At 54.6% G+C, this 17,573-nt stretch overlaps 1 protein-coding gene across 1 annotated transcript in view; it reads left to right on the forward strand.

Moving 5' to 3' along the window:
- Positions 1-16,850, forward strand: part of LOXL1 (lysyl oxidase like 1) — a 25,664-nt gene extending 8,814 nt beyond the window's left edge. The window contains exons 2-7 of the mRNA XM_016927178.4: positions 7,557-7,665; positions 11,118-11,255; positions 11,765-11,921; positions 12,507-12,602; positions 14,151-14,266; positions 16,545-16,850. Coding sequence (XP_016782667.1) covers positions 7,557-7,665; positions 11,118-11,255; positions 11,765-11,921; positions 12,507-12,602; positions 14,151-14,266; positions 16,545-16,551 — 623 coding nt within the window. The 3' untranslated portion in view covers positions 16,552-16,850. The remainder of the gene's footprint in view (positions 1-7,556; positions 7,666-11,117; positions 11,256-11,764; positions 11,922-12,506; positions 12,603-14,150; positions 14,267-16,544) is intronic.
- The last annotated feature ends 723 nt before the right edge of the window (positions 16,851-17,573 follow it).

Below are 17,573 nucleotides of genomic sequence, written 5' to 3' on the forward strand. Positions count from 1 at the left end.
CAATGGAGGAAGCCAGCTTTAGGGTATGTTCTTGAGATAGAGCTGAGGGGATTTCCTGCTGGGTTGGATATGGGGTATGAAAGAAAGAGAGGTGTCAGGGATCACACAGTGGTTTATGGCTGGTGTGGCTGGAAGGATGCAATTGCCTTGAGCTGAGATGGGAAGGCTGTGGGCAGCATAAGTTTTGTAAGAAATATGAAAATTTCAGGTCACTGTGCAGGGCCTGAGAGGGCAAGGAGGGAACCCCTGGAGTAAATGAAGCATCAAGGGAAGCTTCTAGAGGTGGGGTAGGGGGCACCAGGCACGGCCTGCAAGGGCGGGGAGGGCTCAGGGGCAGGGGTTGGGTTCACGCTGGGAGGAAATGTGCATTAGGTGTGCAGAGAGGCAGCAGAGGCTTGGCCTCTGAGCAGGCAGCTGACCTCCCCATTGGTTAGCATTGTCTGCCTCCCCCTCAGCCCAGCCTGCCTCCTGGGCAGCTGGTGCAATCAAGCACACACTTACAAATCCCTTCTGTGAGTCAGGCCCTTCTGCTGCTGTCTCTCCCCATTGGTGGGGTGGACAGGTGAGTGCTGTAAAAGGGTGCAGGGTGGTGGTGGAGGGGTGGTCAGGACTGACAGGGTGGGCTTTGGAGCTAAAGACTGTGTGCCTCTGCATAGGTAGAGCTGGTGTGTGTGTGTGTGTGTGTGTGTGTGCACACGTGCATGCACATGCATAGCTGGGAATTCCAGGACAAGGGCACCATGGAGTCAGGGGGTAGAAAAGGTTGGGGTATGCTGCCAGAGACCTGCCTACTGATCCTTAGGATTAAGAGTTCTGGAAGGCTAGGTAAGATCAAACCACAGACGGCTTTAGCTGCCACTCTGAGACTTCTGGGCTTGATTCTGTGGGCAATAGGGAGCCATTGAAGACCCTGGGCCTGGCTTGATGGCTGTCCTAGCTCTCAGGCTTGAGCTGGGTTACACCTACATTATGGGGCAAAGTGGAATCTGCAGCCACCTTGCCTGCCTGCTCACCAAGCAGGTGTGGCACCGCCAGGCCAGTGCTGACAGTTAATTTCCTGATTATGAGATAATCATTTCCTAGGGAATCGGGCAGCCAGCTCCCACCCTGGAGGCCTCTCTGGCTCATCTTTATTCAAGGCCCTGCTCTGCAGAGCTTTCTGCTTCTCTGCCACCTAGGGGCTCCTCTGGAGTCTGGCTGCGCTAGCCAAAACATCCCGCTCAGCACATATTTCACAAGCAACTGACCAGTTCCTCCTGGACTTTGTTTATCCTCCAGCCCTGGGCTCAAGAGATTAGGGCTCTTTTGCATTCCACTTTCCATCATTTGCCCCTCATGAGGAGGAGGCTTGGAGAGGAAAGATTTCAGAGACAAGGTTTACTGAACCCACAAAAAAGAGGAAGCCAACAGGGAAACAGGTGAGGTGTGGACGAGCAATGGAAAGGCAGCCACAGGGCTCTCAGTGCCAGGCAGCCTCCCTCCAGGAACCGCTGGGCAGGAGGGAACAGATTTCTAATGAAGCAGGAAGGATTTAGGTCAGAAGGTGGGAGAATTTCCTGACTGCTAAAGTATCGTCTGTAGGGGTTGTGAGAGGGCTCGGGCTCTTGCCCAAGGCTGGGGAATGAACTGAACAGCTCCTAAAAAGTATTTTAATCTCCAAGTGTTTATCGATCTATCCAACCTGTGTTCAGGGGCCAGCTAGTTCAGTCTCCCTCATCATCCAGATGGGGAAAGTGAGCCTCAGAAAGGGGACTGGGGAGACTGGACAAGACAGTGAACTCGCCTCTGGAGCTTCCCCCCTGAGAAGGCCCCAGCTGCATCCCACCAGGGAAGGGGCAGATGGTCTTTGTCCTCCGGTTCCCGAGGGCGGGCACGGGAGCCGTCAGCAGCTCCAGACCCAGCGTTGAGCAGGAGGACAGGGTGGGCTTGTCCTGAGCACATGGGCCCCAAGAGTCAGTGTGACAGGTTCCTCCTACTGTGCCCCTGCACACTCCCACAGAGGAAGCTCCAGGGGCAGAGCCAGGATATAGAACATTGGTTCTGTCTTCTCAGCTCCGTGTCTTCACTGTCCTGGAGGTTTGAAGGGGCTGCTATAGCTAAAAGGCTTACCCCACATCAGTGGCTGGCTGTCTCCCTGTGGAATGAATGGCCCTGGGACCCTATTCCCTCGCACCCAGCTCCCTCCCAGCTGAGCATCCTGGCTTTGGCCATCTCAAGGGTCTTCGCCGCCCCGTGACTCAGCATCCCTGCCATCCTGGCCCAGGCTCTGTGCAGCCTGCATCTGAGGAAGAATGCCCACAGAGGCCGGCACAGGGCCTCAGGCCCCGAGTCAGGTGGAGGACAATTAGAAGTGGAAGAATGGAGGCCATGAAGCCTGAAGTGGGGCTGCGTCAACCCAAGGCCACACAGAAGGCCTATGACACAGTAGGGCAAGACCCCAGGCTCCTGTCTCCCTCCTGGGAGCAAGAAATTGGTGGTGGCCAGGGTTTTCCTGGGTAGTCTGAGCAAGCCCATCCACCCAGTCTTTGGCTGGTGAGACCCACCCCAGCCTACCCCCACCAGTGGTGCTGGGGGCTTGGGAGAAGACTGAGCGGGGCTGTAGGTGACCCAGGGAGCTGGCTGTGTACCTTCATCAGGCCCAGGAGGGGCATGTACGGCCGTTCACTGTAGCGTGTTTGTGGAGCGGGGAGTTAGAGGTGACCTGGAGGTCTAAAACAGGAGGCTGGCCGGGTGCGGTCACTCACACCTGTAATCCCAGCACTTTGGGAGGCCAAGGCGGGTGGAACACTTGAGGTCAGGAGTTCGAGACCAGGCTGGCCAACATGGTGAAACCCCATCTCTACTAAAAATACAAAATTTAGCCAGAGCACACACCTGTAATCCCAGCTGCTCGGGAGGCTGAGGCAGGAGAATTGCTTGAACCCGGGAGGTGGAGGTTGCAGTGAGCTAAGATGGCGCCATTGCAGTCCAGCCTGGGCAACAGAGCTAGACTCCGTATCTATCTGTCTATCTATCTATCTAGGTAGATAGATAGAACAGGAGGCCGGCTAGAAGGGACACAGAGGATGCACTCGTGGAATCCTATGTAGCAGTGACAGGCAGTGAACTAGATAGACCTTAAAAGTTTACATGGACTGGGCGTGGTGGCTCACGCCGTAACCTCAACACTTTGGGAGGCTAAGGTGGGCAGATCACCTGAGGTCAGGAGTTCGAGACCAGCCTGGCCAACATGGTGAAACCCTGTCTCTACTGAAAATACAAAAATTAGCCAGGCATGGTGGCATGCGCCTGTGGTCCTAGCTACTTGGGAAGCTGAGATGGAAGGATCACTTGAACCCGGGAAGCGGATGTTGCAGTGAGCCAAGATCGCACCACTGCCCTCCAGCCTGGGCTGATGGTTTCCCCTGTATTTGGAGTAAGCAAAAAGACCTCATTTGACTGGGTGCGGTGGTTCACGCCTGCAATCCCAGGACTTTGGGAGGCTGAGGCAGGAGGATCACTTGAGCCCAGGAGATCAAGGCTGCAGTTAGCCATGTTCACGCCACTGCATTCCTGCCTGGACAACAGAGCAAGACCCTGTCTCAAAGAAAAAAGAAAAGGTGGAGGTGGCATGGGGAGCTGGATATGTACCTTCACCAGGTCCAGGATCTTCCTTTAAAATGCATACTTTTTGAGGTGAGGGCTGATCATACAGTCTGATAGTAACTGGACTTCACCCAACATTGGCCACTCTGCTTGGAGGGCCTGTTGTACCCTACAAGCCAAAAATTGCAGACCAGCCTCCTTACTCCTACACTGATCGTGTCCACCAGCCCCCAACTCAATCAACCCTTCTTTATCCCCTTCCAACATCACATAATCCCCCAGCCCCAAGCCCTGCAGAGGGGCCAAGAGCCCAAGCCTGCAGGCCTGGCTGCTGATGAAATGTCCCCTGGGAGAGCTGCCCAGAGAAGGAGCCATTGTTCCTTCCTGGAAAAACATACCAGCTACGGGAGGGGGTCTGCTATTCCCTGGGACCTCGGCAAGGATCCTGAGGGTGAGGCGGGGGGGCCTGGCCTGAACTCCTGAGGCTGCTCCTTTCCAGCAGCTTCCCCGAGCTGCTGCCTCTTGTGTCACCGCCACGGCCATGAGGGTGTGACAGAGGTGGAGCTCAGAGAGGGAGTCACAGGAGGCCCTGGTGATTGTTAGGGATGTAGAACAAAGAAACTTACAAAATAATGGTAAGAGTGATTCCATTTAAGTTCTAGAAAAGGCATAACTAATCTACAGTGATTAGAAGCAGAGCAGTGGCTGCCTGGGGTGGCAGAGGCGGGGAGAGGACTTACAGAGAAGGGGCCAGAGGGTGACAGAAACAATCCACAGCTTGATTGTGGTGGAAGCCACACAGCTTTATACATTTGTTAGAACTTATCAAACTGTACACCTAAAATCTGTGCATTTCACTGTGTATAGAGTACAGCTCAAAAAGTTTATTTTTATAAAAAGAGTGACAGGAGGAGTCCTGGGAGGGCAAGGAGACCTAGGATCTCCTCCTGGGGTACCCCAGCTCCCTGTGTGACCCTGTGCAGATTTATGGGCCTGAGCCTCAGTTTCCTCCGGTGCTTCCAAAGACATTATGTGCCTTGGTGTCTTGGGGGCAGGACATGGAAAACACTTTGGGTTGCCTAGAACAGCCATTAAAGAGGCTCTTCTGACAGAGCCTGAGGGGCTTTGGACCAGTCAGTCACCCCCAAAACAAAAGTTGCTCCACTGAGGGTGAGTAGGACTCAGGGCCTGCCCATAGAATGCCATCTGGAGCAGAGGAGACACACACAGGTTAGTATGGTGAAATCTAAGTGTAGATCAATACAGATGGGGTAGTGAGAGAGGAGAATTGTGTGCAGTCTGAGATGTAATTGCAATCAGGGGAGACTGCCCGCAACAAGAGGCCCCTGCCTGAGCCTGAGATTCCTCAACAGTAAGAGGAAGAAGATGATCATCTGTGGCGAGGGTCAAGGCTCAGATTGTGACCAGCAGCCCCAAGCTGTTTGTCCTTAGTCTCTATTCCAATTCTCCACATGCAGTACTCTACAAATGCCCCTCCTCCATAACTCTGGCACTTATAACCCTACTCCACTCAGTTTTAATCAGAAAGACTTGATGATATCACAGCAATTCCTTTTTTTTCTTTTCTTTAGCTGAAGAGCTTTAGTCCATCATCAGGGGACAAACAGAAATGAGTCTGAGATTCAGAATTGCTGATAGGCATCAGACCTCGGTCTGTGACCAGGATCAGGGCTCGGTGTGTGACCAGCATCGGGACTCAGACTGTGATCAGGAACAGGGCTTGGTGTGTGATCAGGGTCAAGGCTCAGGGTGTGCCCAGGGCCAGGGTTCAGTATGTGACCAAGGTCAGCGCTTAATGTGACCAGGGTCAGAGGTCAGTCTGTGACCAAGGTCAGGGTGCAGACTGTGATCAGGCACAGGGCTCAGTGTGTGTACATAGTCAGGGCTGGGAGAGGCCAGGAACAGCATTGGCCCTCACTGGCCCCACCTGGCCTCTTCCTCCCCCTCCTCCAACTTCCCTGGGTTGCATAGCCAGCTCATGAAATAGCCTAGATAGGAAGGGTCAGGCCACAAAAGCTTTGCGGAGCCATCTGTGCAGTATTTCTTGAAACTGGGCCTGGGGTGGGGGCAGCAAGCTGTCTGATGTCAAATGCTGGGTCTCCTGAGTCAAGGCCCAGCTACCCCACCCTATATGCAGCTGAGGGAAAGGCACTGGGTGATGGGGAAGGGGCCCATCCCTCTCGTCCTCACCCCTCCCCCAGAGGCTTCCAGGGTCCAGAGAGTGAGAACCAGCTCCCAGCTGGCTTGAGGGCCTATGGGTCCCTTGGGAAATGACTGCAAACATTCCTAGGGGCTCAAGTAACAGGGCCTAGGCTGGCCAAGAAGTCCCCCACCAGCCAGGAGCCACCTCATCCTCACCCACCCTTGTACTCCAAGCTTCCTCATCATTCCAAGTAGGTGAGATCACCCTGGCTGCCTGGACCAGGCTCCCCCATGAGGCCCAGGCCCCAGGGAGAGCAAAGCTAGGGTCTGGGAACTCAGGGTGGTGTGGGGTGGGGGACATGCAGGCAGACACTTCTGCCGATGGCTTAAAAGCCAGCCTTCCCCTCCTTGGCCTCATCTTCCAGACCTAAAAGCTGGTGAGAGGGTCTTGGCAGCAGGAAAGGGGTGGGAAATCCCTCCATGGGACTCAAGTCCTCCCACCTTGCCTGCTCTCACCCTTCCTGAATCCCTCAAGAGCAGAGGACTTCAAAGAAACTAAGAGGAGCTTACAGCCTCATCTTATCACTTACCTGACAGAATCCCTGAGGCCAGAGAGGAGACGGAATTAGAGGCCCCAGGACCACTCCCCTTTAAGTCAGTGGCTGGGCTGGGATAGAGCCCAGAGCCCTGGAGTCCCCCCTACCCACACCCACCGCTGCCCGCACCCACCCCAGCCCACACCCCATCACGAACAGAGGAGATATTCCCTCTTCATTCCAATGCGGAATGGAGTCTGGACACCTAAGTTGGGTTTCTGCTTATTCCTAGTAACTCCTGCTCAGACTCCTGCATGCCCAGGGAGGAAGGTGGAGGGGCAGGAACAGGACGGACAGGCCCCGGGCTCTGGCACATCCTGGGGAACAAGGGACCACAAGGACGGGGGCAGTCTCCAGACTTCCCCTGGGCGCTTGACCCCAGGCCTTGCAGGGGAGGGAGCCAGGGCCTCCCTCAGGTTGGTGGCCGGAGGTTGCAGACAGAGGAGGGTGTAGTCAGGTCTAGGGCGATGATGGCAGGAAGTGATGGCAGGTGATGGGGGGCGGGGGTACGGGGAGGAGTGGCTGTGCCAGGCAGAAAGGAATCCTGAGAAGGTCAGGCTGGGTGCCCAGGCTGAGAATCCTGCCCTGTCAGCAGCCTGCTCTGGGGAAGTGTTTTCCTTCTAGCCCATCCCTTCCTGCCCACCCTGACTCCTGCCAGCCTGCATCCACCTGGCTCTGCCCATGAACCTTCAGGGACACACTCCAGGCCAGAAGCCCAGGGCTCTCTTGGTGGTTTACAAAGAATGCTGACTGCAGGGATGAGAGGAACGGAGGGTGTCTGGGGGCTGCTGTCCAGAGGCCTGGGGAGTAAGGACTCGAGGGAGTGCCTCTGTCAGGAAATTACATGGTTCACTCATTCCTGCCTCCAGGTCTTTGTTCATGCTGTTCTCCCTGCCGTGGACACCCTTTCCCGCTCTCTGGTTCTCGAAATCCTGCCCCATCTCCCAGATCTTGTTCATGTCCAAGCTTTTCCAGGAAGTCTTAGCAGCTCCCACACCACAGAGCTCGAGATGTAAGCTCTTGCTGCCTGACTTCCCTGACCCCACACCTGGGCCCAGGACCCAACGCCCAAGGAGAATGGCAAAGGGTTTTGGGGTATGAGAGGATGTTTGGGGTGTGAGGAGGTCTCTGGGCATTAGCAGTGGCCAACCTGACGCTCTCAATGTCATGCTCTTCCTCCCTCGCCCCCTTCTCTCCCACTGCCCACTCCAGGTCTCCCTGACTTGGTCCCAGACCCCAACTATGTGCAAGCATCCACTTATGTGCAGAGAGCCCACCTGTACTCCCTGCGCTGTGCTGCGGAGGAGAAGTGTCTGGCCAGGTAAGGAGCTGAGGCAGAAGTGTAGAGTGTTGGGATAGTCCCCGGGAGTCACCCAGAACCCAGCCTAGCTGTGGGTGCCAGCTAGGCTGTCTGCAAGCTGATGACCCTGGCCAAGTGCCCCAGCCTCCCAGGACCCTGACCGTTTCATCAGTGAGCCTTGCCTGCCCCGAGGGAGTCAGGAGGGGAGGGGAGCAAGCGGGGGCCCAGCATTTCTGTATACTGTACCTCACTATACAAGGAACTCCACCTTTACTGTGGCACTTCATCTTATATGAGCCCTGAAGGCATGGGTTGCCCCCTCAGGAAACTGAGGAGCAATGAAAGGAACTCAAACCTTTTGGATCTGAGCTGTTTAATGAGAAGGTTCCTTTTGGGAGCCCAGGCTTCCAGTGGTCATGCAGGGACCCAGGGAAGTCCTATTGGGTGGATGTACCTGCAGGATAGAGCCCAGGAGTATGGAGCCATGTCCACAGAGGACAGCTGTGGCTTTGGCTGGTCCAGGCTGCCTCTGCCTAGTCACAGCAGGGGCAGTGAGCCCGGGGTACAAAGAAGTTTCAGTTATATGTTGCACTGGAAAGAGGGGAAGGAGACCAGTTTCCATGAACCTAGAAGGTGAGCACAGCTGGCTCGCCATTATTCATGGGTGATCCTGCCTCTCGCAGTGTGTGCTTCTAATTTATAAGCAGTTCATATTCTGCTGGAACATAGGTGCTTTGCGGATACCTCCCTGGGCTAAAATAATTAGTTAAGATTATGTTATCTGCTTCTTTTGTTAATATCCCTTTATGTTGAAAGCACCTATTTTTCTTAATTACCTGCTTTTTGGACATTTGAACTCTCTGTTTAGTTTGACTTTTTACTATCTAGGAAACTCTTTAGAATCTCAACATTTTCTCATTTCTAGAAATTCTAGTTCACTGCCACTATAAGTAGCTGATCATAAACCCTTATCTGTCTGTAACAAGATAAAGAGCTTGAACTAGAATGTAACTCAACTCACTCCTTCATTGAGAAAGTCTTGCTTTAAAAAAAGAAAAAGTGTCCACTGAACTAAGCAGAGTGATTAGTAATGTTGTCGATGTACCTTCTGGTGCAAGTTCCCGATCCCATCCCAGACTGGCATCAGTGGGGGAACTGCCCCTGGTCCAGGGACCGCAGGCTGAGTACCACTCAGCCAGCCTGTCTGGGCAGTTCTTGTCTTGTTTCAGTTGTCTTGGGGAAGACAGCATAATGGTCCTGCTGGAATTCCTCCAGCAATGAGGAACTTATAGCCTCCATGACAGCCCTTCCAGTCTTAAGAGAATTAGTCAAAGTCAAACTATTAACATCACTGCCTCTTCATGAAGGATCCTGAGTGCCCGGACCTGCGCTCCCAGCCGGGGAGAGGAGGCAGCCTGTCCTCTGTCCTGGAGGGTCTCCTGGTACAGCTGGAGAGAACAGCCCTCACCTGTACCCCAGTGACAGAACCAAGACACGAGTGGGACAAGAGCCAGAAGGACTGGTTCACAGGCCAGGGCTACTGGAGGTCAGAGGAGGGAGGGATCAGCAAGGGCTGAGGCCTCAGAGGAGGTGGGCATGGGAGTTCAGACCTGGAGAATCCTGCAAAACTGGAGCCCTGGGGCAGGAGGGCCCTCTGAGATCATTTCAAGTATGGGCCGCGGGCTGGTGCCAGTTCACATGCTGCAGGCAGAACCCAGAGAAGAAAAGGGACCCGTTCCAAGTCTCACCGCCAGTTTGTGGCCAAGCTGGGCCTAGAACCTAGACCCTTATGGTTTCCCACGGTGTGCTGAGCCGAACAGAAGGGCAGGATTTAACTGAACAGAGGGAAGGAGGATGTTTTGTTTCAACCCAGACATAGACAGATTCCAAGCCTCCCCCAGACAAGGCTGAGGGCCTTTCATCCTGGCAGACAGTCTGAGCCGCCTGTTGTCCAGACATTCTCTCAAAGAGAGCGCTAATCCCTACGACTGGCCACCGCTCCCCTCTGGCCTTAGGATCGGACCTTAATGAGTGCCAGGGAAGAGCCCCTGAGGCCAACAGAGTTAGCTGTCAGCCGTCAGCTAAAGAGGGGAGGGGTCTTCAGCCACCCCTTCCTGTTCCTACCACACATGTGTGTGCATGTGTGTGTATGTGTGCATGTGTGTGTGTCTCCCCTCACTGCAGCCCCTCGTTCCTCTTTCCACCCTTTTCCTTTTGTCACAAGGCCTACCTCAGTTGGAAATCTGGAGTCAGCAGGTGAATTGCGAGCAGGCAATTCATACCAGACCCACGTTCCCTGAATGGAAAAGGGCAGGTTGCCAGCCTGAAGCCATGCAGTCAGGGAGAGGTGGTCTGGACCCAGTGCAAGATGTAGGTGGTATCGGGCTGTGCTGCAGTCAGTGCTGTTAGAGCTCACAGGCAATCCGGATCCTCTATGTAGAGCAATCAGGGCAGACTTCCTGGAGGAGGGGACTTTTGAGTTGACCCTAGGATACTGGGTGAGTTTTGGAATTCTGGGTTAAGCAAACAGCATGGGCAAAAGTATGGGTCAGGGAAAAAGTTCAGCCTGTTTGGAAAATAGGCTTTGAAGCAGGAACCCAGGGTGTGTGGGGGAGTGGAAGGGCAGATGGGACTAGAAAAGTGGAGAGGCTTTGACCAGAGGACTTCACGTCTGTTTTTCAGGCCCACACCCAAGACATGGCATACTTTGGTCAACAATTAGGGCTCTGTCTTGTTATCAGAGACTTATCAGAATCTCCTGGATAGGACTTTTTTTTTCTTTTTTTTAGAAAGGGGGTCTCACTCTGTTGCCCAGACTGGAGTGCAGCAGCACAATTATAGCTCATTGCAGCCTCAAACTCCTGGGCTCAAGGGATCAGTCTCCAAGTAGCTGGGACTACAGGCATAAGCCACCTTACCTGGCTAATGTTTTAATTTTTTTTTAATTTCTTTAATTAAATTAATTTTTTAAATTTTAATTTCTCACTATGTTGCCCAGGCTGGTCTCAAACTATTGGCCTCAAGTGATCCTCCTGCCTCGACCTCCAAAAAGCTCTGTAATTACAGGCATGAGCCAAAGTGCCTGGCCCCCGCAATAGGGCTGTTTTTCAGTGGCCCTTCAGAGATTGCTATGTGCTCCTGCACCTAGGGGCTGACCCCAGGTGAGTCACCTGCAGGTATCAGGGACACTGCCATGCCTGGTACCGCTTTAGAAAGATGCTGTTGGCAGCTGGCAGCCACATGGTGGAGGCCAGAAAGGAGGGGACAGCCAGGATTCCACGGGGTCAGAAGACAGAGGAAGAGGCCTGAGCCTCCGCCACAGTTCGAGGAGACAGAGGAGAAGATCTTCAGGGACAAGGAGTGGGGCTGCAGAACCAGTGGCCCAGGGCTGGGGGTGGGGCTGAGGGGGCCCATGCTGGGTTCTGGTGTCACTGTGCCCCAACCCCCCCTCATCTCCCCCGCCGTCCCTGCAGCACAGCCTATGCCCCTGAGGCCACCGACTACGATGTGCGGGTGCTGCTGCGCTTCCCCCAGCGCGTGAAGAACCAGGGCACAGCAGACTTCCTCCCCAACCGGCCACGGCACACCTGGGAGTGGCACAGCTGCCACCAGTGAGTGGGGAGAGGCTGGGCCCGTCCTCTTCCACTTCTCCTCTGGGCCAGGGACCTTGGTGCCTGAGCTCCCCTCCCACCATGAGCACTCTGGGAGACTCAGATACTGGATTAGAGGGCCCGGGGAGGTGTTACCTGCCAACTCTTTTCACTGGGGCAAGTGTTTCTCAGAGAAGCCTTAGCCAAAGCTAGGCTGGAAGATGGATACAGAAGGATTGGTCTCAATCAGGGATGGAAATGTCTAGAGTACAGGGCATTGCCCAGTGAGGCCATTACAGGTGGGAGCCCAAAAAGGAAGTGGGTCTAGAGCATGTGCTGTCCTGGAGTGACCCAGCTAGGTGGGGAGCACAGAGGGGCCACCCCGCAGTACTCAGGAGACAGGAGAACCTAGACCAGCCAGGAGGCTGCACCACAGCAGGGTCACCTGAGCCCATCTCAGGATGGGGACAGGATGAGAGGCCCAGGGAAGACTAGGCCCTCTTCTTTCTCCTTCTTTCCTCTGCCCCTAGGCATTACCACAGCATGGACGAGTTCAGCCACTACGACCTACTGGATGCAGTCACAGGCAAGAAGGTGGCCGAGGGCCACAAGGCCAGTTTCTGCCTGGAGGACAGCACCTGTGACTTCGGCAACCTCAAGCGCTATGCATGCACCTCTCATACCCAGGTTGGGCTGGAGAGATGGGGTTTGGGGCATGGGAGGATAAGGAGCTGGGGAGGCAAAGAGCGAGGCCCGCTGAGGCCCGGCTAGTGCCAAGGCTTCTGGCCACTCAGCTCTGCTCACAGTGAAGGTCTTCTCACCAGTCCTCAGGCTGCCACACTGCCCTGCAGGGACTGTTCCCTCCCTGCCCCAGCCCCTTTCCCATGTTATTCCAGGTGATCTGCTCATGGAGAGAAGGAAACATCGCAACAGTCTGGAGAGCAACACGTCCTATTGGCCTGTTCGCCCACCCATATCCCTCTTTCCATCAGCCACCCTAAATATCCACAAACTGTCCATCTGTCTTGTCTCTTTTTATCCATTCTGCCATCCATCTCGTCCCTCCCACCTGACTATTAGATATCTCTGTCTTTCCTCTGGTCCATCTAGCCAGTGGCTTTAGGAAGGTGTGGACCCACCCTGAGCAGTTGCCCTGGGCCAGGGTCAGGGGAGAAACCCAGGGGAAGGTGGGCCAGAAACTCCTGAAAGTGGGCGTGGGGTGGCTCTGGGAAACAAGCAGCATCACAGCCGCTCCTCTTGTCCCTTTCCCAGGGCCTGAGCCCAGGCTGCTATGACACCTACAATGCGGACATCGACTGCCAGTGGATTGACATAACCGATGTGCAGCCTGGGAACTACATCCTCAAGGTGGGCCTCTGGGTCTGGGGCTTTCCCTCCAACCTGATGTTCATGTCCAGTGTCCCCCCGTTCCTGAAAGAAACTTCAGACTCTGGGCCTGTTCCCTTCTCCTCAGCTGCCGAGCAGAGGCAGCATCTGAGGCATCACTTGAGGTTTAGGCTTCCCAGCCAAAGGTTTAGGTCTCAGGCTGACATAGCCTCTCTTTCCATAAAGAACCCAGGGAACCTTTGCCCCAGCTGTGGTAATGCTAGAGGCAGTGGTGATACTGTCTCCCTAAGTGACAGAGGACCAGGGAGAGCAAGGAAGACTTGGAGGGCCATGTGGTCTATCTTCCTGTCTTCGGACAGGGCAGACTTTGTATCATTTGGGAGACAGATGAGAGGCTCTCAGCTCCTTATAGGGACCCCTGCAAAGCCAAGGGCTCCTATGACTAAGACCCTTTTAGCCTGAACGCCTCCTGCTCTAATGGACACTCACTCCATCACCTCTTCCCTTGGTTGAGGGAAAAGTAGAAAAGCATATTAACAACACACATCCAGACTTGGTACATCCGTGTGGGCCAGGTTGTCATGGGCCCACCTGGGGAAGCCATGTCTCAGCCTCCTCCACACAGGTATAAAATGAGTAGGGATCATTCCACCAGTTCATCTGGACCCACTCAGAAGCAGAAAAGCAGCTCAGTAAAGGCAGAGCAGTGAAGCCAGGTTTGCAGGCGGAGGCCTTCCCTGCAGAAAGTCAGCAGGTGGAGAGATGCATCCAGCAGCGGTTCTCTGTGGTTCCCTCCTGAGTGCTCTTCAGCAGGCTCCAAGCTTGCTCCTCCAGGGCCTGGGGTTGTCCAGTATATTTTTTCTTTTCCTCATGCATCCACTCAATCAACATGTAGGAAGTCCCCTCTGAGTTCTAGGCACTAGACACACAAACCACATAAGCAATGCAGTTCACAGTCCCTGCCCTTTGGGAGTGTACCAGGATTTGAAAGTTGCATCCCTGCATCTGTTCTTAGATGTTCTGCAAATAAAGCTGGCCCTACCCTAGTTAATCCAACATTTAAAAGTGTTGTATCCCAACAGCTCCTTTTCAGACAAAAAGCACAGATCATACTCGGGCCATCATCTCAGTGAATGTTGGGCACGTGGGGCTCCAGAGCAGGGGATCAGACAGGCCCTCGATCAGTCACCTAGACAGGGATGCATAGGGAATGACTTTGAGCCTTGGATTTGGGGAGACCAGGTGTTGAATCCCGGCTCAGCTCCTCATTACTGCATTCCCTCGGGCAGGATCCAACCTCTCTGACCCCAAATGCCCCATGCAGGGCCCACCTGGCATAGGCTCTAGCTCTAGGGAAACATCCAGTCTTCTGATAAGGGGGATTAGATGATGTTTTCTTGGATTACCAGCTGCCTCTTCTTTCCCCTCTGTGTCTCTCTAGCAGTGTGTCTCTGTTCTCCCTCTCTCTGTCACCTCTCTGTCTGCCTCTTTACCACCTTCTCTGGTGAGCAGTTGAGGTGCAGCCCCCCTGACTAGACTCCCTTTCTCCCTGTTTCTCTTCTTCCTCAGGTGCACGTGAACCCAAAGTATATTGTTTTGGAGTCTGACTTCACCAACAACGTGGTGAGATGCAACATTCACTACACAGGTCGCTACGTTTCTGCAACAAACTGCAAAATTGTCCAGTAAGAGTTTGCCCACCACCCTTCCTGGCTCCGTCCCTTTCCTGCCTGGGGAGCAGGCAAGGCCACCTAAGATACCTAAGATACCTGCACTTTAGGTCACCTTGATGGCCGAACGCAGCTGCAGCGGGGCCCATCAAAAAGAGTCTTGTCCTTGCCAACCCCAAGCTGAGTGTTTATGGTGGGGCTCAGGCCGTAGGGTGTTTATCTGGGGCTGCATCCTGTGGCTCCCTGAGATGTCCCAAGTGAAAACCAGCAGAAGGCAGAGTCATTTGATGCAAGGCCATGAGCTCTGCAGTCCCAGTTCCACAGCTTCCTTGCTATGTGACATTGGGTCACTTCCCTGAGCTACTTTCCTCAACTATAAAATAGGTATTTCCACATAGGCTGGCGATGAGGATCTACAGGCCTGATGTCTGCATGTTCACAGTGGCACACAGTGAACAGCAGCTGTGATCATTAGTGTCCTTATCAAGTGGACTGGATTAAACAGTCACAGATTAGAAGTGATTCTGGTTCAAAGGAGCCATCATCAGTCCCTAGGCCCCCATTGTAGGAGAAGTCCCTAAAATCTGGGCTTGGGATTTTGGCACATGCTGCTGGGTAGGGTCCTCAGTCTTTCTCCTGATTCCGCATGTGAAGTACTTTGCAGAGGGACCCCTTGCTTACAAGCTCACAAGGAAACCCCACCACACTCCAGATCAAAGCAACCCTTTTCCATTAAAAAAAAAAAAACATTAGTCCTAGAGCTTTCAGCTTTAGTTCATCAACTGGGAGAAAGGTGGTAGAGATCTCAAGGCCCAGAGAGGTATCTTTCCCTAAAAGTGTATACTTATTAATGGATGGCAGGTATGAGAGATTAAGCCTATGACTATGGTCAGGGTGTGGTGTATGACCAGGGTCAGGATTCAGTCTGTGACAAGGGTTAGGGCTCAGTGTGTGACAAGGGTTAGGACTCAATGTGTGACCAGGATCAAGGCTCAGTGTGTGACCAGGATCAGGGTTCAGTGTGTACCTAGGGTCAGGGCCCAGTGTGTGACCAGGGTCAGGGCTCAGTCTGTGACCAGAGTCAGGGCCCAGTGTGTAGCCAGGCTCAGGGCTCAATCTGTGACCAGGGTCAGGGCTCAGTGTGTGACCAGGATCAGGGCTCAGTGTGTGACCAGGATCAGGGCTTAGTGTGTGGCCAGGGTCAGGGCTCAGTCTGTGACCAGAGCCAGGCTCATTTAGAGACAGCCCTCTCACACTTGGTTGCTACCATCAACCTAACTGTTCACAGCATGCTGCCACCACATCATGAATATTAAAAATGGGAACAGCAGCCTCTAGTTCAGTGCAGAGATTAGGTCCTTCATGAGTAGAATGAGATCAGAATTCCCCAGGGCACACAGCATGTTTGAAAGGACGAACTCCTGTCCCATCACTGGCAGTTTGGCTCTTTAGCAGGCCTGGGTTTCCAGCACACTCCTGCTCCTCAGGGCCTGTCTTAGCCATTCAAGACCCAGGGTCACCTAAGTGATAGAAGCCATTCTAGGGAAGGAGGAGGAAGGAAGAATGGGGTATCCAGGAAACAAAGGAGGCTGCTGGGGGCTCGGGGAGGCAGGGAGTCCCGCCTGCTGCTGGGAAAGGGGGATGGGAACAGAAACAGCATCCCACGTGCCAGGCGCCTGGAGCAGCCAGGAGGGCTGTCGGCAGGGCAGATGGAGAAGCAGCCTGCGCGGCCCTCCCAGCTCCCTGGGGGCCTGTGGGCAGCAGGGGGAGCCAAAGCCCTTCCTTCCAAGAGCTCTTTACATAAGTGCTTGGAAAGGCCGGGCCTTATTAGAGTGTCTCAGTCTCTGTGACCCTGACCGCAGGCAGGCAGCTGGGCCAGCGTGCACAGGAAGCTGGACAGAGCGTTCCCAGAAAGGCCACGGGACTGACGCCTGTGGGTTTCCATCGTGTTTCTGGAGGAAAAAGGAGGCTTAAAAAAAAAAAGTACTGAGTTAGAAAAAACAAGAAAGTATTTCCAGACAGTAGCAGCTCTGCTAATGGCCTAGAAAACGATCTGGGACTAGGGCATGGGGAGGGGAATGTGCTGAGACTGTGCCCTGGGTGGGTGGGAGTCCATCAAACCCCTCCTTTTGGAGCTGGGCTGAGGGGGTCGGCACTTTCTCTTGAGGGAAATGTAGGCCCATGCCTGCCCTGCCACGAGGGATCTGGGCTGTGGGAGGGAAGCCCTGGCTGAGGAGGCCACGGGGGCCCTACTTTGCAGCCCCTCATTGACCCACTGTCTTTCCTTCCTCAGATCCTGATCTCCGGGAGGGACAGATGGCCAATCTCTCCCCTTCCAAAGCAGGCCCTGCTCCCCGGGCAGCCTCCCGCCGAGGGGCCCAGCCCCCAACCCACAGGCAGGGAGGGGCATCCCTCCCTGCCGGCCTCAGGGAGCGAACGTGGATGAAAACCACAGGGATTCCGGATGCCAGACCCCATTTTATACTTCACTTTTCTCTACAGTGTTGTTTTGTTGTTGTTGGTTTTTATTTTTTATACTTTGGCCATACCACAGAGCTAGATTGCCCAGGTCTGGGCTGAATAAAACAAGGTTTTTCTACTCTGTGGCTCTGCATGCGGCCTGCTGGCTGGCCAGCCACAGCTAGTTTGGGCCTGGGGGATGTCCTTAGGCATCATCCTTCCCCTCGCCAAATGTGGAAAGGGCAGCCACCACCCGGTCAGGACCACAGTGACCATGAGGGCGCTGAGCCCATCGTGGAAGCCTGTGGGGTTGAGCCCTTGGCCAAGCCTGTTGCATGGGAATGGGACCACATCCGACTAGGGGAGGGCCCTGCAGCGGGGTGGGCGGCGCCAGCCTGCTCTCCCTGCTCAGCCCCTGCTCCTATCTGGGCTCGTGTGCCCGCTACTGCCCCTTCTCAGCCGTCAGCCTCACACTCCCACCGGTCCCCCTCCTGGCCCTCTCACTCTCACACCGTTCACTCTCCACCAGCCACCCACTCCCTTACAATTGCAGGCTCCTGAACTCAAGTCTCCTGAAGGCCAGGTGCTGTGCTAGGGCACACGCAGGAGCATCGTAGCTTCTGCCCTCAGGGAGCGCGTAACCACAGGGAACGGGGAGCACGCGGTGCCCAGTGAGGCAGAACCTAGGGGTACTGGGGAGCCTTCACATGGGAGAGGGCCTCCTTCCAGGCAGGGAGGGGAGAAGAGGATTCTTGGCAGAGAAACAGCCTTGAGCAGAGATCATGAGGTGGGGCTGCAGGCCGACAGGGTGTGAGTGGGAGATGGAGGGAGGCCCCGCAGCCCTGCAGCCCCCGTCCCCTGC

This window comes from Pan troglodytes, chromosome 16 (genome assembly GCF_028858775.2).
Source record: "Pan troglodytes isolate AG18354 chromosome 16, NHGRI_mPanTro3-v2.0_pri, whole genome shotgun sequence".
Lineage (NCBI taxonomy): Eukaryota > Metazoa > Chordata > Mammalia > Primates > Hominidae > Pan > Pan troglodytes.